The sequence below is a fragment of the Lynx rufus genome, unplaced genomic scaffold, assembly GCF_022079265.1.
Source record: "Lynx rufus isolate CCGP_SWC_20201006 ecotype Redwood Valley unplaced genomic scaffold, mLynRuf1.p SCAF_1, whole genome shotgun sequence".
Taxonomy (NCBI): Eukaryota; Metazoa; Chordata; class Mammalia; order Carnivora; family Felidae; genus Lynx; species Lynx rufus.
Window position 1 is genome coordinate 79,384,558 of NW_025814823.1, and position 27,618 is coordinate 79,412,175.

At 42.2% G+C, this 27,618-nt stretch overlaps 1 protein-coding gene across 1 annotated transcript in view; it reads left to right on the forward strand.

The window, feature by feature from the left end:
• MYO16 (myosin XVI) overlaps window positions 1-25,261 on the forward strand; it is a 467,181-nt gene extending 441,920 nt beyond the window's left edge. Inside the window, exon 35 of the mRNA XM_047086088.1 lies at window positions 25,034-25,261. Coding sequence (XP_046942044.1) covers window positions 25,034-25,261 — 228 coding nt within the window. The remainder of the gene's footprint in view (window positions 1-25,033) is intronic.
• Window positions 25,262-27,618: the final 2,357 nt, after the last annotated feature.

The following is a 27,618-nucleotide window of genomic DNA, read 5'->3' on the forward strand; positions in this document are numbered from 1 at the left end:
AAAAGCAAACAAAAAAAAACCAGCGACACCACTAGTGTGTTTAGAAAGAAAAAGGATTTATATCATATAATTTAGTGTTCTTTTAATGCTGAATTTTAAAATATTTAAAATACTGTTTTTGGTCATTATCTTCAAAAAGATGACTTTGCATTTCAAGGTGAAACACACCCAACAATGTATCAAAGAGCTTGTTATCAACAGGGTCAAAATTATTGCTTTAGCAACAGGGTTCTTATTTTGTATGGAGCTATAGTACCACTTTGATGATGTCAAATATCTACATCAAAATCTTTTTAAAAAACTCAGTGGAGTATCCAGATGCTTCCATAAAGTCGACAACCCAGCCACTGATCTGTTTTCCTCTGCATACTTGGCATTATATAGATAAGTCTATTGGCATCAGCTGAGACTTTTTCCAAATAACACTGGTGAGGTAGTGAGAAAAATCAATAACTTTAATCTTAAAAATAAATCTTACAGTATGCAGTCGGCTCAAATCACTTGCACTGATGTATAGGTACTGAAATAGAAAGAAAATGCTGATAGGCTACAATAACGGATCGTCCTATCTCCCCTCTGGTCCTTAGAGGTGTATTGACTTTACTTTGTAAGCCTTACAGATGCTTTATCTGAGAGAATTCACAGGGGGAGCCTACTTGTAAGGAACACTGGTTTGATTTTTATTAGAAGACTGACTCCTATACTTCAGAGCACAGATGCCGGCCACCTGACACCCTTTCCGGGGCTCCCACTATAACGTGGTTCATAGAGAAAGGGCTAATTTTGAAAGAAGGCAACTTTTTCCCTGGTCTTGCATGGGTTTGGCTAAGAAGCAAATAGAGATGGGAAAGATCATGAGGAATTAGTGTCCATTCCTACCTGTCAGCGGGGACTTTTTGTTCAGATGCAAACAGTCTTGGCTTGCAGTCATCTCACAGTGCCTTTCTTCAAGGGAGCAGGAAACCAGGCTCATTTTCTTCCCTGTAAAGTGTGGGGATTCTCATGCTAGGACACGTTTCTCGCTGTTGAAAAGCTGTAAGAGTTATGTGAAATTGCGCATTTAATGGCCACACGTCTTTCTGCGAAAACGACTCTTGTGTGACATATTCCACAGGAAATATGGACACATACAGGCATATCGCATTTTAAATTTTCTACTAATGCAATTAGATAAGAATTCTATAAAATCAGCCCTCGACTGAGTGGGTATGTAGCAGTAAAATTAAATGTTGACTACAAATTGAATTTCTCTTTGTGGAGGTCTAGAGTTTAATTGGCATCATCAAGGATTTTAGTGAAATCCCTTTAAGAAAGATAAAATGTGTGTGTATTATTGTAGATAAAGAAAACAGGAAACAGATTCAGTCATTTGCCAAAGATCATAGGGAAAATTCGGAGTGCATGGTTTGAATGGATATCAAGATCATATGTCCTATTCCTGAGAATGAACGTGACCAAAACCCATTAAAAAGACTGCAGGAGTCGTCCAACTTTTTCACACAGTTTGAAGACTTTTTGGTCAGGACAAAAACCTAAGTAGCCATGGTGGACATTTATGACTTGGCTTTTTAGCTGCCAGTCACATGCTGAGATTTCTCACGATGAAAACAGAAAGGGAAAGGCTCATCCTTCCTTCTCTCCTTTGTGAGGTAGACGATACGTGTGAGGGGGGCTCAGCCAATCTGTCAACCGTGGATTATGGCGTGAGAGACATATGATGGAAGGGACGAGAAGAGTAGATGTCACCAAGGAGGTGACATGTGGCAGAGGTGACTTCCCTCTGGGGCAGCTGTTAGGCAGTGTTACGATGACCTCCGGGCACTGAATCTGCTTGGATTCCTGCCCACTTGCCACACAATTTCCTTCTCACTCCAGTCTCTCTCTCTCACCTTCCAGTGAAGGTCTGACCTGTTCAGATGTCCAGAATTACTTTTCATGGCTCGCAAATAAGAATTTTCACTGACACCGATATAGATGTGGAACGTTTTCTCATGAGGGTAGCGCCTCAGCAAAGACTAGTAGTCTCTTTCCTCAAGGTGCAGGGGAGAGACAATGTAGTTTATGTTCTTTTCCATCATAACATTTCTTACAATTTGCAAAACATAATGACTTCACAGAAATGTAGTAAAAATAGGGGCGCCTGGGTGGCTCCGTCGGTTAAGCATCCAACTTCAGCTCAGGTCATGATCTCACACTTCGTGGGTTCGAGCCCCACGTTGTGCTCTGTGCTGACAGCTCAGAGCCTGGAGCCTGTTTCGGATTCTGCCTCTCCCCCTCTCTCTACCCCTCCCTTGCTCGCATTCTGTCTCTCTCTCTTTCTCAAAAATAAACTTAAACAATTTTTAAAAAGTAGTGAAAATATATTGCCCTTGAAATATTTGAAAATAATGAAAGCTGGGACCTTAGCCATATCGTGAATGTGGCTGTGTTCGTTGTTGCTCCTTATAGCGAAGGCTCTGTAGGTCCTTGCTGTGGAGCAAAATAGAATAGCCATGACCTTACACAGCCAGCAGTGAGTGCGTGATACCTTGCAATCCCGCACGCTGGCCCTGATGGGGGCTTTGTGGCACTTCCCAGTGCTCAACTCTGCAATCCCAGAGATCCAGGTCGGTTTTGAAATTAGATGGTGTTTATAAAAATAATATGCCATTTATCTACTGGCTATTTTATGAGATGTATAGTAGCTTTTTTAAAAGAGTGTGTGCCATTTGGCATGAAAAGATCTGTCCGAAGTAACGCAGCGGCAGGAGACTCAGCAGTGAGGGAAACACTGAGAGCACCTTCCAACCCAGAGTGACTTAGCTCTTTTCGCCGTGATTGCAATCCTCTGCTGACTCAGAAGGCCGGGTAACCTGACACAGGAACCCCGTGGATTATAAATAGAGCAAAATCATGAACCCCGTGGAGGAGGGACCCAAAGGCAGGAGGGTACAAGGAGGGAAGGGATAAAATAAAATTCTCAGTTCTTGCCCTCAGCCTGAAGTCGATTTATACACCTGTTTAGGGCTCTACACCTACTATTGACAAATGGGCCACTTTCTTTTTTCACTTGAGCGTACCTTATGTATGTACATTCTCATTTTACCTTTACTACCGTCCACTTCTCGCCATTGATTCCTCTCAGGTTGTGTTCTCCTCGACGACATTGTGTGGTTCATGATCTTTGAGTTTCATTGTGGGCAGTTATCTTATTACTTACCAAACTTTTTGTTATGATTTTTTAAAGAGCATAAAAAGTTATCATTAATATCTGTCATATTCAAATATCCGTCGTAAGAAATCATTGGTGGTCTCGGATAAAAGAGTGGCAGTCCAGCACCCAAGAGCTTCATGAGTATTTAGCCCACTCAGACCACCGCCACCAAAAAAAGCAGAAACATAATCAATGTCAATTGATCCACAGTCAAGAGACAAATTGTTATGTGGTTTGTTTTACTGAACCAGCAAAGAAACCTTTTTGTAATGTCACATATCAACAAAGTGAAGACTGGTGGGGGCACTAAATAAAGCCAGTGCCTTCTCAGTATTTCATCGTATTTGTCACGTGAATGCCTGATAGGTATCATGGCAGAGAAACAGTGCTAGATAAAATAACAAAATGTAGACACACTCAATCATTAAGGGAGGATTCTAAAGCACATGGTGGGAAATAGAAATTAGATAACTGTTTCAAAAGGCAAGGTATAAGTATTTCATTTATAAGCTGCAAACACGAGACGAGACGTAGCATGGGAGGCTCGTTCACACAGCTGAGGTTTCAGGGAATCGGCACGCACCCCTCGTGACTTCCATAGTACGTGCCAGAAATGAAGGCAGTAAATTAATTTGATGGTATGAGTTGAGTGGCAGCATTTTCAAAAGAGAAGGGAAGAATCCTGTATAGTTATAGAGAAACTTGCGAAATAAAAGACAAAAGCAAATCTCTTATTTTGGATTTTTCCTCCATAAAATTGCACCCGTGTCTCTCCCAAATGCATTCAAATGCATATTTTTCTAGTGAACACGTTGACTATTATCAATGAGGAGATAATTCAGTTTTAAGAAATATGAGAAGAATGCAAAATAAGAAGGTCTTGTGATATCTCTCCATGCTCACCTTACAGATGGGAAGGCTGTAGTGAGTCAATACCATTGTATGAGGGAGGAAGTAACATTGCATCTGAGAAAATGTGGTTGAGTACAAATTCTAGTTAACTTAGGAACTGCACTATTCCCTTAAAAAGATTTAATTTTTAAAATTAAAAGAAAAGAAAAAACTAAAAGAAAAAGAAAAACAAAACTAAAGAGAAACAGAAAAAACAAAATTTATGGGTACAAATCCCATAACTGTTATTTAGCAGGTAGGTACAGAACGTAGCAGTTAGTTTTCAAATTGATTAAAGAAAATACGTGTAACACGTCAAGCCTGCAGCCTGCCATATAACAAGTGCGTATAAACAATGTTTGCTATGTTATCTTGGTGTTCTTTTTTTTTTCAAGGTCAGTATTCTGAACATCAATTCTGATTCTAACATAGTAGATGCTATCTAAAATATATAGGGGTTAGACAGAATCAGCATGACACAGCACTTATCTGGGATTTTGATAAAATGTGGCTGGCATGTATGTGATTTTCAAAAACATTTTGCTATGGAATACTATATATTTGGGGGGGGAGCACAGTGACGAATAAAACACCCAACTTCAATAAATCGTTACATTTCACCATATCTGCTCTGGCACCATATATTTTCTATATCCCATGCCCACCTGCCACGCTGGGGTGAATCCCATCCGGAAATTAGGGCATAACCCTCCATCCATGTTTGCACTTTTACTAATATGAATGTACCCATAAATTATATCATGTCCATAAGTAAAAATGGATGATTCGTATGCTTTTACAGTGCACATAAAGGTGTCACTCTGAACTGATTTGCGGATTATTTTCTAGTTGTTGAGGTGTTTTTTCCCCCCATTTGGATGCATGGTGCTCTCATTTGCTGTTTCATTCTGAGTATTAGCTCAAGGTTAAATGTAAAGCCTTAACGTGGAGCGGTAGGAGGGAGGCAGTAGGAAGGGAGATTACAGGGGACACACTCAAAGGCTCTGAGCACAACATTGCGTTCAAGTTCCCTCAGCAAGCTCGGGAGAGAGCAAGTCCATTGGAAGAGGCAAGGCCTTAGGAACACCCGGCCCCAGCGGGAAGGGTGGGTCTCGCCTTGCTGCCACCTCCAGCCTCAGGGGACAGCAGTGCCTCTGGCAGCCAGACTGTCTTCCTCCAGATCCTCACAAGGTGGTTGGACGTGTCTCTCGGGGTCCTGAGAATCTTAATCCAGTGAGCTCTATGAAAGATGCACGGGGATGTACTGAATGTCCAGTGACAATATGGCACCACGGACTTAGATGCACAAATATTTGCCAGAGGGCTACAACCAGGGCTTTGGCACAGATCCTTACTGGTGCCTCTAGAAGCTCCCTTTCAACACCAAAAAAATTTTTTTTAATTAAAAACATAACTGTAGGTGTCAATATGCCTCCTCCACTTTAAACTTTTCCCAGAAAGAGGGTTTCCATAGATATATTCATGACATTTCTTAAAAACAACATGTTTGCAGTTTGACAAAGTGGAGTGGAAAACTTGATCAAAAGCAAGTTTCCAAATTATTACTGTTACAAACAGTGCTACGGTGAAGATCATAGAATGTGTCCCTCACTTGTAATTTAGGGGGAAAAAATCCAAAGGTTTCCCCTAGAAATGGAAATACTGCGTTTCTGAGGGTGCACATTTTCAACCATAGGAGTTACTGCCAATAATTCCCCAAAATAGTTGAACACACCTCTAAAAGGGAATGTTTCTCCCCCAACTTTTTTTCCTGAAAGTCGCTTGGTTTAATTAATCTTTCTTTTTTAATTTTTCAATTTAATTTTATTTTTTTTAATGATGTGGTAAGTGTAAAACAGATCTTATTATGGCTTTGTTTTACATTTCCCTGGTTGCCGTCGAGCGTTTTCATATCTCCTCAGACCTAGTAGCCCAAAGATATCCTTTTCCTATTTCCGAACTGGTTTGCATGAGTTTCTAGATGACTTGAAAGAATTCTTTACATATTCTGAATAATATTCCTCGTCAGTCACTTGCATGGCAAACACTTTGGTTATAGTGTTTTCTTTTTTTTTTTTAATTTTTTTTAATGTTTTTATTTATTTTTGTGACAGAGAGAGACAGAGCATGAGCAGGGGAGGGGCAGAGAGAGAGGGAGACACAGAATCCCAAGCAGGCTCCAGGCTCTGAGCTGTCAGCACAGAGCCTGATGCAGGGCTCGAACCCACAGACTGTGAGATCATGACCTGAGGCAAAGTCGGACGCTTAACCGACTGATTCACCCAGGTGCCCCTGGTTATAGTGTTTTCTTAGTCTAACCAGAAGTTTGTCAACTTCATTGATCTTTTAAAAACAGCTTTTGATTGTATTGATATTCTCTATTATTTTTCTGCTTCATTGATTTCTGTGCTCTTTAATATTTCCTTCCTTTTGCTTGCTTTGGGTATAATTGGTTCTATTTCTAGTTTCTTAAATAGCAAGTGTAGAACATTGATTTCATGCCTTCTGTTTTTTCTAATAGTATTTAATGTAGTACACTCCCATCTCTGGCTATGTTACCTGTGTTCTGAAAATTCTGATAGTTTTGCTTTTATTTTCATTCAATTCATGCTTTCTGATTTCTCTTAGGGTTTCCTCTTTGACTAATGTTGTTGTTTTCCAAACATTTGAGGACTTTCCAGATATCTTTCTGGTTTTTTATTTCTAGTTTAGTTGCATTATGATCTCAGAATATATACTTTCCATAATTTCAGTTCTCTTCAATTTATCAGGAATTACTTTATGGCCCAGAATAGGGCCTATCTGGGTGGAATTTCCATGAAAAGGAGTATCCTGCTATTGTCATATAGTGATCTGGAAATGTCTATTGGGTCAAGTTGATTGACAGTGTTGTGTGGGGCTTCTGTATCGTGACTGATTTTCTGTCCACTGAATACTGAGAGAAGAGCACCCTGAGTCTCCAACTATAATTGAGATTTTGGCTACTTTTCCTTTCAGGTTAATCAGTTTTTACCTTATATTTTTGGAAGTTTTGTCATTAGGTGTGTAGACCTTGAAGAGTATTGCATCTTTTTGATGAATAGATCTGTTTATCATTTGTACTTCTGATAATTAATATTCATTTTCCTGAGGTCTTCTTTGACTGAAATTAAAATAACCATTCTTTTGATCATTGTGTGCAAGGTATGTTTTTCCATTCATTTAATTACTTTTAAACAGCTTTATTAAGATATAATTCACATACCATACAGTTCACACCTTTAAACTATACAATCCAGGGTTCTTTAGTAAGCTGTTAGGGTTATGCAACTATTATCACAACTATTAACCCCCTCACCCTCCCAATGAAAATCCATGCCTTTACTTTTAACCTATTTATGTCTCTATATTTAACTTGTGATTTTTATAAATAATATATAGATGTGTCTTGTTTATTTTTATCCAGTCTGATAGTCTTTGTATTTTATTTGGTGTGTTCAGACCATTTACATTTAATGTAATTATGGATGTGATTGGATTTTGGTCTGTCCATTTTATGTTTTTCTGTTTCTCACCACCATTTTTGTTCTTCTATTTCCCAATGATGCTTTCTTTCAGATTATTTGAGTATTTTTAAGTCCTCTATTTTAATTTATCTGTTGGCATTTCAGCTATATGTCTTTGTATGTGTTTTCTTGGTAGTTGATTTAGCAATTGTAATATATACACACCTGTCACTCTATTTGCAGTCAACCGTATCATTCTTTTAACCTCTTTCGCTGATCTTTACTTTATCATCACCACATATGCTACATCTACATACGTTTACACAGTTATAAATATATTACATCTACATTCTTTATAGTTGTCACATATTTTACATCTACTTAATTGTTGTCAGAAACATTATATCTGCATACATTGAACACATTCTCCTAGGAGGTGTTATAAGTTTTGCCTTAAACTGTCATGCATGCTTCAGACAACTTCAGCAGAGAAAAATCTTCTTTTTATTATCCCAGTACTTACCATTTCTATAGCTTCACTCCTTCTAGTTCCATTTCCGTCAGCCTCAAGAACTTCCTAGTTTTCCTTAATCCGAGTGTGTCTTTATTCTGCATGCATTCTCCAAATTTGGATTTCCCTCCACAGTTCACTTGTTTTGGTTTACTTTTCTGGTCCTCAGATAGATGTGCGTTTTGTCCAAAGTTTAGTTATAATTACTGAGAGAAATAGGCAGAGGTGGGCTTCTTTCATTGTGGCCCAGCTGATGCATTTACCACACATAAATTTATAGTGTTAATATAGTCAAACTGATTAACCCTTATCTTTATAGATTGTGCTTTTGTTGTACTGTTTAAAAAATCTTTCTCATTGAGAAAGCCCTCCCCCAAAAGTTCTCTTACCCTGTGGCCATAAAGATCTCTCTCTCCATATATGTTTTAAAGTTTAGGGTGTGTGTGTGTGTGTGTGTGTGTGTGTGTGTGTGTGGTTTATTGTTGTTTTTACATTTTTTTTTCTTTTTCTTTGCATTTAGGAATTTAAACTACCTGGACTTTATTTTTGGGAATGGTGTAAGTTGACAATGTAGTTTTACATTTTTCTGTGCCAATAACGATTCTCCCCTGCCTTTTACAATATAAGGCCATGTTTCCCACTTCCTCTCAATGCTGAGTACATTGCCTGAAATGGACTGTTTTCTGTATTCATCTCTGACCTTCTAGACTCTTCTTTAATATTACTTGCCTCCTGATGGCTTTCCTTGAGCACTCCTTCTAAGCAAAGTCGTCATTTGCCTTTATAAATTAGTCCCTGTAATTCTACAGTGCATATCTTCTTTATATGACCTATTTTGTTGTATTATAATTATGCACATGTGTGTAGACCCTGGGACTTTGAGCATATAGAGAATGCATTGACTGTATCTTTATCATTTTTGCATTCCAACACAAACGCTCAATAAATTGCCAACTCAGTGTAATTGTCATCTGGTAGCAGCTTTCGATGAATTAAGAGAAGCAGACTGATAGAATATTTCCTAAATTTATTCAAATATTTAAATTCAGTCTCATGTTAAAAATGTACCAATAAACTTGGTAAATAGAATCACAGGCAGTTGCATTACTGGTTGGAGGATATTAAAGTCACATTTTATATGGTGATTAGGCTCTAAAGCTGGCGTGTTATGTAAAAGTCACATGCAACAGAAAAGACTCTGGAACATCCCTTATATTGGCTATAAAGAACAATATGCCTTTATATGTTTTATGTATAAAACAGTGTGCTTTTCTTGTATACAACTCTGCACAATTATATGCATATATTTATGCGTAATGCATAAAACAACTTAAAGCATATAATGAGATACATACAGTGTTTTGGATTCTAAGGAAGTGGGTGGCACAGAACTGAATTTTCAGAGATTCATTTATTCATTCCACAAATATTTACTGGGTACCAACTTGTGTCCAGCACAGATCTAGGCACCTTGGTCTATAAAACAAACGTCCTTGCCCTCCTGGGAGTTAAATTCTAGCATTGGAAAGCAAACAATGAATGATATTTAAGTGAGATGTATAAAATGCTAAAAGGTAATAAAACATATGAGGAAAGGTAAACAGGATAAGCAAGCTTGGGAGTGACAAGAGCAGGTATGGAAGGAGGTTGGGTTGAGTAGCGAGTTCTAAGAAAGTCAACAAAAGCTTCATTGAGCAAGGACAGAGCAAAGAAGTAGGGAGTGTGCCATGCTGATGTCAGGGTGGAACATTCTAGGTGGGGGGAGAGCAAAGGCCCTGAAATAGGACCTTGCCTGAGTTGCAAGCTGGCCAGTGTGGCTGAAGGGGCGTGAACTCTACGTATTACTAGATGTTTAAATGAACACAAGTTGGAATCAGCATCCGTGGTAAATGTTAAGTCTAGAAAAGGGAGACTTTCTCATTGCATATATATATGGATGTAAAATATCAATTAGGACTCTTATTGTACTGTCTTTCTTGAGAGCCATTTGCCAGGTTTGAAAATTTGGGTCTGCTCTGAATCTAAGTGAAAGGTAATAGCTTGCCTTTTCCGTAAGGAGAAAATGTAGACAAACAGCTCTATTTCCGCTCAAGGTAAAGAGAACTGGAAGAGAGTCACTTGGGAACCTGTGTCGCTCATTCCCTGACTTGTTACATGTGGTGCTCTGGACACGAATGTGGCCTAACATTTGTTAAATGCAAAATTCAGACTGAAAGAACAGAAAGTTTTCAATTGTGCTGAAATTGTAATCAGCTAATTATGGTGAAAGAATGTATTTTATGAAAAAAAACCTGACTCTGTCAGAAATAGGTTCTAAAGCAACTGAACTGTGATATTGGGAAGAAGTTTCATGAAGTCAATGATATAGAAAGCCTGGATCTTAAAGCCCAAGTGGATTCAAGTTAATTTTATACACTTCCAGGTGATTTTTATTATATATTTTTGGAAAGAAGTCTGTTTTTCAAAGTTTAAGTATTTATTTTGAGAGAGAGAGAGAGCATGTGCACATGAGCAGGGGGAAGGGCAATGAGAGGAGAGAGGAGAGAGAGAATCCCAAGCAGTCTTCTTGCCTCCAGCAGAGAGCCTGACATGGGCTCGAACTCACGAACAGTGAGATCATGACCTGAGTGGAAATCAGGAGTCAGACGCTTAACTAACTGAACCACCCAGGTGCCCCTGTAGTATTTATGATATCAAAAATTATATCTTCTAATGATAGAATTATTGGAATATTGCTTACATCCATATATATACATATATACATATACATATACATATACATATATGTATATATGTATATATATGGATGTAAGCAATATTCCAATATATTTAAATGAATATATATATATATATATAGAGAGAGAGAGAGAGAGAGAGGAAAGCTTATAACTCTTGACAACTGGTCTCTCAGAAATTCCTTAAAACCTGTGGACTTAATTTTTCCCAGGCACAAAGTTAATCCTGTATAACAACTTGGGCACCTTGAGAAATGTTTTAATACTTATAGGACCTTTTTGTGCATGTAATGATTGTAAAGAAGGGCCTCTCTTACCTCCAGTTTTCAAGTGGAAACTTGAACTCCAGTAACTCCATTTTGGACGGAAAGATCAAGGTTGATGACAGAGAATAACTTTCCCCAACACAGTGTATCCCATGGCTAATGGAGTTGCTAAACTATGCCCTTCTCCTAATTATCTGATTTTCAAAAATCAACTTGGATTAGGTTATTTTATTAATATCCAGTTTCCTGAAGTGTCTTTTCTCATTCTTGTTTAATTATATTTATTGCCATAACACACAGATTGTGGCTTCCAGAAAAAAAAAATTGTGATATCAATAAATTAACAGATAGACTGTGTCCTACATACTAACGCAAATGAGGATCCTGGCGAGCGGAACAACCAAACAAGAGAGAGGATCCTTCTATATGCAGCCTCCAAAGGCTCTGGAGACTTCACTACCATGGTTTGACCTGCTGGTTCACACACAAGGACGTCCTTTTGTTTGTACCCGAGAAGACCAGCTAAACTCAGTGTGCTTGAACTTGCATGCATCAGGTACTAGCCAAGTGAGTTTGGGCTCTAAAGATGAGTTTCAGCATCTCTGAAATGAGGCTAATAATACAGAACCTGCTTACTTCACATGGTTATGAGAAACTACTAGAATAATCACATGTGAAAAATGCTTTAAGAATATAAAATAATAGCCTGAAGACAATGTTAGACATAGGGCCTTAGAAGCCTCAAAGGATCCCATGTTTAGGCGTACAGATGGGACCACTGCAGAGAAACAGAACTTCAGGTGTATTCTGGCTACATCTGATGGGCTGACAGAGAGAGTCCGTGTGAGAATGGATGGTGACGAAGCAGTAATAATCAGCATGGCCAGAAAATACTGGACTTTCCATAACCTGCTAAAGAGTGGAGACTTGATGGTTTAGGCCAGGCAAAATGGCGGCACTGCAGCATTTTGAACACAGCAATTACATGAATAGATTTATTCTTCGGAGAGATCAAACCTAGTAGATTAATTATCCTCAATAATACCTCCTGTTGTTGGCGGTGAGTCTCCCATATAATCCCAAGAAACACGTTTTTTAAAAAAATTGTAATGTTCTTACTTTCCGTGTTTCCAGTATAATAGATTTATGTTTTTCTGTATATTCTCTGGATTCCAACCCCATTACTATCATACATCATTACTACAAACATACCCTAAATATAGGTTATCAATTTGTTATAATCTAGTCACTCATACTGATGCTGCCATGGTTTTTTTTTTTTAATGAATTGAGGTGAAAGACCAGAGCTCATATAAAATCCATATCCCAGCATGTCACAAATTAATTACATTGCATGATGTATAGTACAATCATAAATTTCTATTTTATAACTGTCCATTAATAGGAAGAACTATACATTCACTCATCAGAGTCCATTTTCATTCATAGCTATTAACCTAAAATCATCTACCAAATGCAAATAAATGTCCATTTCAGTGATATTAAATGTGTTCCAGTATAATACTACTTATAAAAGTCAAGAACAGTTAGTAACTTTTTTAAGAAATCAAACTGAAAGATAAGGTAAAAAGCTCAAATTCTCTCTCTCCTCCCTCACTGCCTGGTTGCCCATTGCTTACAATAGAATTCGCAAAGTGCCTTTAAAAAGATATTTTCCCCTTTATTTGGCCCCTTGGCAACAAAGGAAACAAAATGGCAACAGAAGAAACAAGAGAGCAAGAATGAACTCAGTTGAAATCCTGTATAAATACCTATTTCTGAGTTAGAAGGATCAACTCTTTTTTGCCTAAACCAGAAATGCTACTTTGATGTTCAGATCATTTTCTTAATTTTTTTTTTCAAAGAATGAAAATATACAACCCTTTCATCAAAGTTTTTTTTTGAATCACATGTTATTTTATGCCACATCTTTCAGTTCTATTTAGGTAGACTTTGGCTTTGGAAACTGTGATTTTCAAATTTCACTTTTTAATGGTTTCTCCTCCAACATCTTGTTAGCATCAAGTAGGAATGGGATTTGCATTTGAAACACTAATATTCACTATTCAGTCAGCCAAGAAGCTTCCTTGTTTTAATTTCCATAAATGTCAGTAAATGCCTCTTTTCACCTTTGGGTGAATAGTCAATAGAAAAATCAATTCTGCGACAAATGAACAGCAACATGATTTTACATATGAATTATTTAACAAAGTCTATTTTTATCCTGGAAGAGAAAGACTTAAGGTAAAACATCAGTAGCAAATTATTAATTTACATTTATTAATATTATTCATAGAAGTGCATATCCACAGGAAGTAAAGAAATTTGTATCTCATTTTTTAATTAGTTCATCTCCGAGAATTCTATTAATGACACAATAGAAATCTATTGAAAATTAATGAAAACGATATACAAGTAATAAACCTCATTAAGCCTTTACACCACGTTGTGGTTTTCTCTGGCTTGTGAGAGAGTCATTGACCCTGGAAAGGGAAGAACCTAGTGAAAATGACCCATTTGAGATGTAGACCTTCCATGAACTCAGTCTTTACATCCTTTTAGCAAATTCTGTCTTCATGTCTGCCTGATACCTCTGGACTTTAGAAGACACAAAATACTTTACAAGTCCGGGCAGGGAAATGAGAACTAGATTCATGTCTTGAACTTCTAAATATCAAATCAGCAAGATTTTCTCAAAAACAGGATGAAACCCTTTTTTTAAATCCCTATAGTGAGTCGTTGACGTAGTAATAGCAGGTGTTATAAGTGGCACTATTTTCTAAGGATTACACTATCGATGAAGTAATCTTCCTGTTAAGACCCTGCAGAAAGGAGGGGATTTTGCTTGAGGATGAGTATTGCAGCCCACAGGGAAACGCCTGGACCATGTGGTTCATGTATATCTGCTCGCGCCCGCTGGGAGCTTGAAAGGAGGTGTTCCGAGGCACCGGTTTATTGAGTGTGGATGGCTTGTCTTTGCCTTCCCTGATCTGTCCTTGAGAACAGAGAGGAGAACGTGAGGCTACAGGTTTGAGGAGGTCGAAACTGACCAGAGGTTGTAGATCACAAACGCCACCCCATCCCGTGCAGCCCACTTGGTGCGGGGGTGGGGGGAGGTTGGGACACTCCGATGATGCTGCCAGGCCTTGCATGGCTGCGAGGTGGCTCCATCTGTCTGTTCCTTTGAGGGCCAGATTGTCCCAACTCCCCATGAACTGTGACTTTCGGCTTTCCCACTCCAAATAACAACTGGCCCCTAAGCTTTGAAGCTTTCCTACTTCTTTCGAATGTCAAATTTTAAAATAAAAATCACAGAATAATTTCCAGGTATATTATTAGATCCTGTACTGACTTTGTTTTCAAAGGCATTTAAATGGACAGATGGCCTGCTCCATTTTCTAGAAGTCTGGGAGTTGTACCTCTTACACCATAGTATCATTTTTTTCCCCACGCCATCCAAAAATAATAATTCTGGGCATGGGATGTCTTAGTCTGCTCGGGCCGCTATAACAAAATGCCACAGACTGGGTGGCTTATAAACAACAGAAATGTATTTCTCACAGTTCTGAGGCCAGAAGTCCAAGGTCGGGGTACCTGCACGGTCAGGAGAGGGGTCTCTTCCAGGTCGCAGACTTCTCTCTGTGTCCTCAGAGGCAGAAGGGGTGAGGGGGCTCTGTGACGTCTCTTTTATAAAACCATTAATCCCATTCACTGAGGCTCTACCCTCATGACCTCATCACCTCCCCAAAGTCCCAGCTATAGATAGCACCACAGTGAGGGTTAGGATCCCAACATGAGAATCTGGGGTGGGGGAAACACAAACTCTCTGACCACTGCATAGGGTAAGCTTGTCTGATCGTCTAAGGCATTGCACTCTCTGGCCACCCTGAAGTCTGCAGTGACTGTCCCACTGTCTTTCAATGGCCCCACTCACTAGCCATTCAGAGCCATCTAGCCATGTCTGAATTCCGAGTAACTAATGGGTCTGGGACCACCCACACCCTATGTGACTTCAGAGCAACAGAGCATTTTGAATAAGTTCCCAGGGCTGTATGGTGTTTGAAAGGGTCTTATCTGAATCTGTGACATGTGAACTACATCTCAAGTGTAAGATAGGGGTCAGTCCGCCATTGCTTGAAGGCACTCTCCTCCTTTCCTTCCCTGTCCCTGATGGGGGTGAGGTGCCCAATTGGCCCTAAGTTTATTTTTTAAAAAAATGAAAACACAAATCTGATAGACTGTGTGAAAGAAGATTTCAATATAGAGCAAGTAAGCCTGGCTGCAAGCGTCTCTGAAAACAGCATCAGGAGGCCACCAGGGAGGGGGAATTTCTGCACGTTCTCATGGGCCTCTGAGCTCTTTGCCAGCTGCAAGCCCTCCCCCAGACTTGAGTCCTTCCTCACCCGGACACCAGGAGCTGTTCCCCTTCACTTTCAGAGGAGCCAGTGCGATTTGTTGGACAAGTTTCAGCCCCTAATTTGCATCTTAACCCAACCAACCTGAGTTACGCTCCTCTCCACCCCTCTTTTATCTGGAGGACCTGAGAACTGCACTCACACCCTTCCGCCTTTGTAACTGCCCTGTCTTCCTGGGAGCATGAGTCAGGTTTCCACGTGAATCTGTCTCCCACATTGCAATTCAAATTGCCCAACTAAATGCCCGTTTGCTTGGATTTTTAGTAAATTCTTTCTTGGTTGTCAATTATGATAAAAACTCTCTCCCTTCCCTTAAACCTTTGCATGCAGACATTCAGACACGAACTCTGTTTAAGCTCTCGAAGTACATTGGATGCATTGTGCTTGCTGAGCAGAGATTAATTTACTCATTTGGGACCCTAAAGGACACCCGTGATCTGATCAAGCAACAGATTCTACCTCCGGGGAATTCCACCCACATAGATCAACATTTTCTCACTTACATATTACATATGACCCTTTTTAAACGAAAAAAAAAAATCCCCCTAAACCCTTAACATTTCTGAAGTTAACTTATTATAATGGTGATTAAATGTAGACACACACATTGTTCCATAGAATGTCTTCATCCTCTTTGTTCTCATTACAGCTATAAAACTGAAGCAAATTTATAAATTCAACATGGCAAAAACCTACCAAAGCAAACAATTAAAATTTATCACATTCATGGTAGGTATGAGTGCGTTTAGCTGGAATGAGAGTCCTGGTGAAAACATGGACGTGGTATTGACTCAGATTCCAAGAACTACATTTCTACTGTCTTGTGCTATTGGTTAACCCAAGGCCCTACCACTTTTCTCTGCTTGAACTGCTGGGAAACTATTAATCTCACCCATGCTGAAATATCACTTAGTGCTTTCTTGGGGGAGATGCCTTATTTGCATATTAAACGCAACTACTCTCTTCTGGTTAGCCTGCAACAATATCAGTGATATTCCGTGTGGCATCCTGCTTGTAAATAAAATAAGAAGTTAGAGAATAAAGTCTCGCTGAGCACTGGCTTTAAAAGTAGGCATTCAAATGATCCAAGGCACGATTGTATTACTTTTGAAAAAATATCATGAAAATAAAAATGCGAAATATATTAGATCATCCAGAGAACTTGAGGACCCCTGAAAAAGTACATATACAAATCTCAATTTCCGCAACATTACGCTTAACAGTTTAAATTACTCAACTAAAATCTATTTATACCCTTTTTTATCTTACTCCTGAAATTCAAAGGAACTCCGGACCTTTCATTTCTTTCTGTACAACTTTCTTTAGTTTTAAATCATATGTGCAGAAATCATAGTTATTTTATAAATGCAGTATGTTGCTCAGTATTTTGACAGCTTCGTGTTGCTAAGGAAGAGACTTATTTGTATTTGTATTTATTTTTACTTATTTTTTAAATGTTTTTTGAAGTTTTTATTTATTTTTGAGAGACAGAGCATAAGCAGGGGAGGGGCAGAGAGAGAGGGAGACAGAGTCTGAAACAGGCTCCAGGCTCTGAGCCATCAGCACAGAGCCCGACACAGGGCTCAAACCCACGAACCGTGAGATCGTGACCTGAGCCGAAGTCAGTTGCTTAACCGACTGAGCCACCCAGGTGCCCTATTTTTATTTTAATTTTAATTTTTATCTTTATCTTTATTTAGGGCCCTAAGTTGTGAGAAGTGTTTTCATTTAATGTTGTCCAATTGACTCATCAGGATAATCATCATTCAGCAATGTTTAGGGATTTTCTCAAGTCAAAGAGCGAATGATGATGAGATCATAATGCCCTACATTTATAGGGCACTCACTATTTTCACATACTCTTTTATGTGGCCCACACACATTACTCATGTAAATCCTCACGCGTTTTGGGGAGGTAGATTGTTACTGTGGTCCCACTTTACAGATGAGGATGATGAGTTGGGTCACAGACTGTCACTGGGTGGCAGATTTCAGATTTGAATCAAGCACTGCTGTAGACCCTGGATCTTCCACCATGCTGCCTCCAGCCAGCACCCATCTGCTCATGAACTGGTGGTCCTCTGAGAAAGGATGGGAGTCCAGGGTCACTACTGACACTTGTCTACCTCAGGTCCCGTGGAGATGCCTCTTCTTGCCTATTCTTTCCCCCTTCTCCAAATGGTGGCAACCTCAACTTTCAACATTCATATCAAATGGTACTTCCTCCTCTGTGAAGTTTCTCCAGACCGTCCTCCTATAAGTCCCCTTTCCCAGGTAAATGGGGGAAAGAAGGTTTTAAAAAAACTCCTTCTTTTTGAGCAGCTCCATCTCTACGCCATGTGCAACACGTTAATACACTTTTAAGCATGGTTCCTTTAAAAGCAGGGCATTTGCGGGGCGCCTGGGTGGCTCAGGTCATGATCTCACAGTTCTTGAGTTCAAGCCCCGCATCAGGCTCTGTGCTGATGACTCAGAGCCTGGAGCCTGCTTCAGATTCTGTGTTTCCCTCTCTCTCTGCCCCTCCCCAGTTTGCAATCTCTCTCTCCCTCTCTCTCTCTCTCTCAAAAATAAATAAAGATTTTTAAAAAAATTTTAAACAGCAGAGCATTTGTAATATTCGTGTGGCACAGAGGTGATAGAGTGTGGACGTCCAGCATCATAGGTATGGGGCAATTTCTAAGTTCCCAGTTATAACACTTGCTTCCTGGTTCTGAAAGATGATGATTTTGTGTCCAAACACTATAATATAAAACATGCCAGAAAAGAAAATAAATAAGTGACTAGCTGTCTGAAGTGACATGGGGTGGAGATAAATCTTTGAAGCAACGGTAAACAAGCTTGAAGCTAAAAGATACCCATATGGCATCCTTTAGCCAAACAACAAATCAGTAAGTGAAACCTGGGTGTCAAGCCAGCAGATGCTAGGCACTCATTTCCAGTTGCATCCCTGATCCCTGGCATCATTTCTTCTCTTCCTGAAAAGAAATGGTGCCCCCCCCATACCAAAACTAAATTCAAACAATTATTTTCATCATGATAGTGTTCTCTTTCATTCCCAGCCCCTATTTCTCCCTTCCCCCCACCCCTTCCCTTTCTGGAAGCCATCAGTGTGTTCTCTGTAGTTATAAGTCTGTTTTCAAAACTAAAGTTTTTGTTAAAAAGTCCATTATTTCTTTTTTTCATGATAATACTCAATTTATCATGAAACTCGAAATAATGGTAGAGGAAGAGGGTTATTGTTGTTACCAAGAGGGCAGGAAATTTAAAGAATGGAGAAACATTGACTCAGATGTCTTTATAGTGCTGAATAATATGGTGAATACTTTGGGGTGCTTATATAGTACTTGACCACCATTATTCTTTTTTTTTTTTTCAACGTTTATTTATTTTTGGGACAGAGAGAGACAGAGCACGAATGGGGGAGGGGCAGAGAGAGAGGGAGACACAGAATCGGAAACAGGCTCCAGACTCTGAGCCATCAGCCCAGAGCCTGACGCGGGGCTCGAACTCCCGGACCGCGAGATCGTGACCTGGCTGAAGTCGGACGCTTAACCGACTGCGCCACCCAGGCGCCCCGACCACCATTATTCTTAAAGTTTATTTATTTATTTTGAGAGAGACAGAGACGAGGTGAGCAGAGGAGGGGCAGAGAGAGAGGAAGAGAGAGAATCCCAGGCAGGCTCCATGCTGCCAGCACAGAGCCCGATGTGGGGCTCGAACCCATGAAGCCTTGAGATCATGACCTGAGCCCAAACCAAGAGTCAGACGCTTAACTCCCTGAGCCACCCAGGCGCTCTGACCACCATTTTTTTTTTTAAGTTTATTTATTTATTTTTAAAGAGAGAGCAGGGGAGGGGCAAAGAGGGAGAGAGAGAGAGCATCCCAAGCAGGCTCCATGCTGTTAGCACAGAGCCCGACACAGGGCTCAAACCCACGAACCGCAGGACCATGACCTGAGCTGAAACCAAGAGTCGGACGCTTAACCGACTGAGCCACCCGCGTGTCCCTCCTTGACCACCACTTAAATGACATCCGTAGTTGCATTTGTTTGCTATTCTAAAATATTAAAGCTCCTTTTCTGCCTGTAACAAATATGATTTTTTGCCTCACAGTCTAACAAATGTAATAAATCTAAATAAAGCAGATTGAACATCATTCATCCGGGCATACCTCGCTCATCTCCAGATCTTCTATGTATTGTCTCACAGATGATAATTTTAAAATGCCCTCTGAACTTTGTTATGTTGAAAGTAGTGACCTATCGTGTATCCTTACCTGGAATTTTAACCTTCATCTAAGGAATAAGCTGTGAAAATTCTTTGTTTTTCTTTCTTAAACGACGATCAATAATGTTAGTATTTTAACATCTCATTTATACCATTCTGGCAACTATCCTTATGTGCCTATTAGACTTTACTCAATACCTATTAATCTCCATAACAGACAATAAAGTTCCATGGGATCTCTCAATGAAAGGGTTTATTCTGAGCATTAGTTGATTATTGCAAACATCAGTCAAATTTGTGCTTATCAAGGAAGCACAGAAAGCTAGCTCTTGGTTGTTGATTCAAAGATGGCTGCCTTTTTTACTTACTCCATTATTCAAGACATCAATATCCTCATTAAGAAAATGCTTTCTAATGGTTTGGGCATAGGAGTTTCACCTTTTATAATATACTTGGGAATACAGATATTTTTAGTAAACACTGAGAAGCTCTGAGAAAGTGCGTTTATTTATTTATTTTTTCAAAAGAGGGAAGCAGTAACTCAGGGGATTGGGGCATTTTATGTCAAGACCCCTCCCCACAAGCCTCAGATCGGCGGCCACGAAAAGGCACTCTCCACAGACTGCCATCCAGTGGCTCAATCTGCAAATGTGTTCCTATCATGAAGGTCTTTGCGGAGCGTCGCATCTCGCATATATCTTTGGTCATTAGGAAGGGCTCTGCTAGAGAGAGTCTAGGACTGAGAAGACACGCAGAGTGGTGGTACTCGGCTTCTGGTGAGTGGACAGGGCTGGATGTTATCAGATGCACTGGCAAGGACATGATCTAGCCGGGGCCCTCACGCCACGGAAGAGCGATGCCAGCAGCTGGGTAGAGATTTGGATTCTGTTTGTCTAGTTTTTAGGCTCTTCTCTGTTTTGTTAGACTGGGCCTCCATTTTTATATTCTTTCTGTACCCTCCTTGATTTCTTTTAATTAATGCAGTATTTCTTATTTCACATTTTCTGCATATAACTGGCTCATTATACATTCTTCCCCTGTCGTTCCTGTAGTCTCACTAGAGAAGAAAGCCTGCATTTTTGACTTACTGACTCTTAAGGGATTCTGTTACTTTGGCTATTTTCCTCATTTTGCTAGAACCTTAGAACCTCTAAACTCCACGTAACCCCTCGGGGCTCCCGCCATTGCTGTTGGCATGCATTCTTGTTCCGCAGAAAATTTATAGTCTGCAAGACGTTCCAAGCATGTTACTCCTATTTACCCCTGGATTTAATTCTGGTGTCTTTAATTCTCTCTTAAATTTCCATTTTTCTGTCCGGGATCATTTTCTTTCACTTTAAAAAAAAAAAAATTAAAGACTTCTGACGGCAAATATCCTCCTTTTTGTTGTCTAAAAACAACTTTACTTCATTTTTATTTCTGAGGGGTATTTTTATTCGAGAACAGAGTCTTAGGCTGAATTCCTTTCTCCCAGTACTGTCACCTGTGATTTGCGGTTTCCTGGCTTCTGCTTAGAAGTTCGTTTTGCCTCTCGCTGTTGTTCCTCTGAAGGCAACGTGTCTTTTTTTAGGGTTTTAAAGCTTTTCTGCTTTGCCTTTGCTTTCCTAGGATCCGCCTCGTGTTTTCTTATTGGTGGTGGTGGCCTGCGTGTGGTCTGCCTTCTGTGTGGTTTGCTGAGCCTCTGAAGCGTGTGCATTGATTCCATTTGCAAGTTGGGGGACTTATCTGTTGGGATATTGCCTTGCCACGCTCTTTGTACACCTCTTCCTTCTGGGGCTCCTTTTATGTGGGTATATTCCGCTATCTCCTCGATTTGTCCATCTTTTCCTCTCCCCTAGGCATTTCATCATAAGTACTTTCAAGTTGTTATCAGCTAGCCCTGCATCTGGATCATCTGTGAATCCATTTTATCTTTTGACTCTCGGGTAAATTTCCTTGTCTCTGCATGTAATTTCTGATCGCCCAGTAAGCATATGTATTAACAAACTGTAGATGCTGTGGACCATGGTTTTATTTATTTACGTTTGTTATTATTTTTTGGCTTATTTACTTTTGAGACAGAGAGAGAAAGCACAAGGGGTGGAGAAGGAGAGAGGGAGGGAGACAGAGAATCCCAAGCAGGCTCTGAGCTGTCAGCACAGAGCCCGACACAGGGCTCGAACTCACACCCTGTGAGATCATGCCCTGGGCCTCGGTCTGACACCTAACGGACTGAGCCGCCCAGGCGCCCCTGCAGACGATGTTTTCTACCCCAGAGATTCCACCATCGCGCTAGGAAGCTGAGGCAGGGAGGACCTCCAGAATCCAGTCACAGATAGAGCTGCAGCGGAGAACCAGCCTGCGTCTACTCCATCCCTGATCTCCAGGCAGCACCGCCTGCCATGCTTTGGCCCAGAGCCTGCCAGGTGTCTGTGCTCCTTAGCCCCGATGGAGTGCAGATGTGTTCCAGCTGTGCATTTCAGAGCTCCCAGGCCCACGTGCCCCACTCAGCTGCAAAATCTGCAGAGCAGTCAGGGGCTTGAGGCTCCTATCTCCCCGGTCAGATGCTTGCTTCGGAAGCGCCTCCAACCATGCAGGGGAATTTCACGCTGCTTTTCATAAGCCTTTGGCCTAAGTCACCACGCGTGCGTACAGCTGAAGAATGTAACAGATGTCCCTTGGGGAAAATGGCCATCCTTTGAGGGTCCTCAATTTCCCAATTTGTGCCTCTAGTCTCATACAACTGCAACACATTGTATGGTTCCTCTCTCTTCTAGAAAAGGCTCTCTAGACCTACAAAAGAACTCAGAATTGGCAAATGTCCCAGGAGGGGCAGGGCGGGGGGGGGGGGGGAAGCAGCTGGTAATGATCTGTTCAGAAAGAGTCTCCCCATCCAGAATTTCAGTTTTTCTGGTTCTCAGTTTGCCAGAGCTATCTGATGCTTTAAATATATGATTTGGGTAATTTATCTCTCTTTTTTTTCCTTCTAGTAAGTAAACTGCCATGACCTATCAAATCCCATGCAGATATGAAAGTTTTGTTTTGTTTCTAATTAGATCATCCTCAAGCTAAGTTACTTAAGAAAGATGATCTCTCAAGGACATTTGGCGGGAAAAATCAGCTGAGACTGGTAGAATTAAATGTTCTCTCACAAGAATAAATCCCATGACAGTATTTTCCAGAGATTGCTACTGTGTGCTAACCATGGGTCAAGGAACATGTATACATTGCTTAAAAACCATAGAGTGAACAGGATTGAGGCTAAATGTAATTGCCGAGCATACACTGGTGGAGGGAATAGAGGGGTTAAAATACATTGGTGGAGGAAGCATACAGATTCCACATGAACCCCACTGAGGAAAGGAACAAAGAAGACCATGGCATAGGGATGCTGGTCGTTAGCATACATCAAACTCTGCCCCACAGCTATTCAGTCAGTGATAAGCAGCATAAAGTAATACTTAAAAAGACAGACTCTAGAGCTTGACTGGTTGGTTACACCATTTCCCATGGAACTTTGGGCAAATTACACTTTACATTTTGGGGCCTCAATTTCCTCATCTGCAAAAAGGTGGCACTGCTTTATACAATTCTCAGGACGACTGCTGAGTTAATGTTTCTAAGGTGCTTAGAAAAGGACCTGGTATATATTTAGCACCCTAAATAATTACTGAAAAATAATTTGGGGGCACCTGGGTGGCTCAGTCGGTGAAGCATCCGGCTCTTGGTTTCCGCTCAGGTCATGATCTCACAGTTTGTGAGTTCCAGCCCCGCATCAGGCTCTGCACTGAAAGCATGGGGCCTGCTTGGGATTCTCTCTCTCTGCCCCTCCCAGCTTACTCTCTCTCTCTCAAAATAAATAAACAATAATAATAATTTTTACATCCTCTCTTTCTTGGCTCACTTTTATGACTGTAGGGTCAGTCTGGCTTCCACAAAAGCCTTCCCAGCAGGAGAATGCCTCATTCCCAGGTTGTTCTGGTGCAATCCTGGACACTGGAGAAAAATACCCTTTTAAGGGGTGGGGGGATACTACTTCGGCATTGATTCCTGGAGGTGGCTTCAGGGATCAGACCATCATAGTCCTGTTTCCCACACTTAGGTTTTTTTTTGGGGGGGGTTGTGTTTTTTTCTGATTATATGTACATCCAGTCTGAGGGATCTATTTTTGCTAGTAACCAGCTCCAGAAATCTAGTTCTGCACTCCCAGTATGGGTTTGAATTCCCAGCTTCTGTGGTTTACCACCACATCTCCATCTTCTGCCATCTTTTTTTTTTTTATTCTAGCTTTAATTCTTCTTTTGTGGGTAGACAGTAGGCTCACGTGTCCAGGTTAAAGGTGTTCGCTCTAGAAACATCCTGGAACACTGACTGTGCTTGCTGCTTTTGAGTGACTGCTTCTACCCAGGAGCCAACTGCCATGTCCTGCTTTCCTGTATTCTCTTTTGTTTTGTTGGGGAGGCTGGAAGGGGCACCAGAACAGAGCAGTAGGTATTTTGGAAGTGGGTTGAGACTTCTTGTTTCTTCTGAATTTTCCTGTGTTCCCACTGTGATGTCTGGCATACTCAGTTTAGAATGGCCAGAAAAAATGGTATCCTGAGGAAGCGAGAGGGAATTGCACCGCACGATGCTCTCCTAGTCTGTCTCTGTAGGCGCAAGGTCAGAGAGCACATAGCTGCTAGTTGAGATCGCTGCTTTGAGTTGCTGCTGCAAAGGAGTATGTGCTGATTCTCCATTGGGGTTGCAGGTGCCCGGGTCATGCTAGCCCGTTGGATATTGCGGTGGCTGTCCCTTGCCACACCCAACTCTTGGAAACCACTTCTGTATTAGTGTGGTCCTCTGTTAACACGGACCGTGAAGGGGCCCTCTGGAGCAGGGCTCCATCCTTGGGTTATCCTGCTGTAGTCAGGAGTAGGGTCACGTTCCCACAGATGGGAGGGCTGAACCCTAGCATCTGGCAAGCCTCGAAGAACCCAAAAGCACCCATTACAAACAGGGTTACTTACAATTGTAATAAATGAGGGGAAAGTGTGAGATGTCGTAAGAACATGTATAATGACAGCGGGCGAAGGGCATACACATGTTTGAGTGTTTCTGGAATCGCCTGGAGGTTCATCTCCTGGGCCGGTGCACCTGTCGTACATACTATGTTGTCTGCCATCTTACTTCAGCGGCCCCCTGCCCAGCGGCCGTACAGTTTCTTGACAGCAGCGCCTGGAGGCCTCAGAGCAGCGCCTGAGCCCCCCTCACACCCAGCCCGGCCCCGGTGTGGCTCTTTTCCTCTCCACTCGCTCACTGTGTTTGCTGTTCCTCCCCTCCCCCCACACCCCAGGTCATCCATCAGCTGAGGCTCTCGGAGAACGAAAGCGTGGCCCTGCAGGAGCTCCTGGACTGGAGGCGGAAGCTCTGCGAGGGGAGAGGAGACTGGCAGCACCTCCTGCAGCCCTCGGAGCCCAGGGCGCCGCCCCCTCCTCCCTGCAAGAAGCCCACGCTGGTGAAGAAGCCCGACGGGGCCTCCTGCGGCCGGCTGCCTTCCGAGCTGTGGGACTCCACCATGTGAGGGCCGCACAGCAGGTGGACGCAGCGACACTGCCCGGTGGTGGCCGCCTCTGAGGCTGCCCCGTCCCCAGTGTTTCCCGCGGCGTGGACGCAGAGCCACCCAGGACGCGCCAGCAGAGGCCACCAGGGCCCGCCTGTGCTTGTGCGCATGCGCGCACGTGCGCGTGCGCGTGCGCGTTCTTTCCGCCGTTCAGGCGGAATCCGTCCGTTCTGGCTCCTGGGCTCCGCGGCCTTGGGGCCGTGTTTCCCCTACGCGGCGAGAGAAGGGCCTGGAAAAGCGTGGGGGGAGGAAGGGCGCGCCCGCCGTACAGTAGCGCCGCCCACGTGTTCCTCGCTGGCCCGTCGCTTTTCTAGAACACGCTGTGCGGGACACACGTTCCGTTTCTTTGTAGGTGTCGTGTTTCCTTGGACTTTACAAACCTGATCACGATGTACATGTTTATTACCCTGTTTTATAACTTTATGCAATTGGTGGTGCTCCCTTCAAAACACCCGTTTGAAAGAGCTCGTTTCTAGAATTTTCTTTCCTCCACATGCTTTTCTTTGTTTCTCCTAGAGGACCTAAAGCCCTCGAGACTGCGCCCCTGCTTCAGCCCTGCCAGCGCCAAGCCTGTACACGCATGCACGGAGTCCCAAGTTTTTCATTTCCCTGATGAGGAGGCCGCTCCTCCCTGTGCCGTGTCTCTGCTTACGTGCCTCGCGAGCTCCTTCCGTCCGTCGTGGCCTCTCCTGGCGCCACCATCGGTCACAGGAGCTCAGACACGTGTGGCTTCACGTCCGTAGCTGGTGGGGTGACAGGGTCGCTCCAGTGAGAGGTCTACGCGATCCAGAGGAGCTCACTGAGACTTGCCACCTGGGGCAGAGATGCTGCGTCCCCGGGTGGCCGTCCCCTCGGAGCTGCGCTGCATGGCTCACCTGCTGTATGTGCTCAACCCCCCTGTAACACGACCACCCCGTTTATCCATGTGCTTCTGTGGCTGCGGGGACGTCCTCAGCCGTGCCGTCAGACCGCGCTGTGTCGCTACTAGGAACTCTGTATTCAGACCAGCCTCTGCGAAGTCACCGTACCAATAAAAGGTGCAGCTGTGTTCTTCTGGTTGTGTTTATTTGTTGCTGCTGCCGTCTCCCTGGCGCGACCAGCAGGGGCAGTGACAGGCCATCCCGTCTCTGCTGCCCACCTTCTTCTGTTCTTACGGCATTTTGCAGGCTACAGGCCCTAGTGGTTTAAAATAAGGATTTTATGGATCACTCAGACGTAACCACCATGTAGGCATATGTCAGTTTTTAAGAATAATTGTCATTTAGGAATAATAATGAGGCCGCCAGATCTGGAGACAGTTTCCATTAAAACAGATAGTTTCTTACCTGCCAGGGGGAGAAGCTCAGGGTCGGCTAGGCAGCAAAGGGGGCCACGGAACTTCGGAGCCGAAGCTTTTATTATGATGCCCTTGGGAAGGGCTGGGCGATGCAGGGTATGCAGGCATAGAATCTGGTAAGTTTGAATCATTTCAGAGGGCTTCATGTGCGGGGTGGTCCCTAGTTATCTGGTACCTGGCCCCAGGCAGGGGCAAAGGGAGGAAGGATCAGTGGCTGGAGAGGGAGGTTGTTGAGTGTGGGCTCTGCAGTGGTGGGAGTTGCTTACTTTCTGTAAAATGTGACTAGTCCCCAGGGGCGGCTCCTCCAGGATTGGCAAGGCACAGGGGTTAAAGCATCAGAAGACAGAAAACCGGAAAGGCAAAGTTAAGGTGCAGTTAAGCGAATAACGTTACAGATGTATCTAACAGGGAAGCATTCTGCTTGACCTCCAGCTTAACGGCAACCAAGCCCCACACACTGCCTCTCTCCTCTCACTCCCTGATGCCTGACTTCCTAATCTCAGCCACCAAGCAACTGAAAGAAGCCACCATTCCTTGATGTACATGGTTCCTTGCCCATTCCTTGCATACTGTAGACACTTAATGCCTACACTGGATCAAAAGTTTGAACTGATCCCCCCCCACACACACACACACAGTATATTTATTTGGACTAGAGTGAAAAGTAAACTGTTCAAGCATTGCACCTTTCCAGAACCTGTTTCAAATGTGCACTGAGCACTGGCTATGACGGCTCTGGGTGCTTCGCACACACTATTCCTAACACGGATATATACCTACGGCATGGCAAGTCTCATGTACACACACTCATCCTGGATTTGAAGCTCAGAGCGTTAAGTGGGCTGTCAGACCATAAACCCTCAACTTTACGGTTCCCAGGTCTACATCATTTTAACTTGAGGTGCAGAAATTTTCTATTTATTATATCAAAATGTGTCTTTAAAATCTTCCAACTCAATGACTGGGGATACGGTGTTGTATG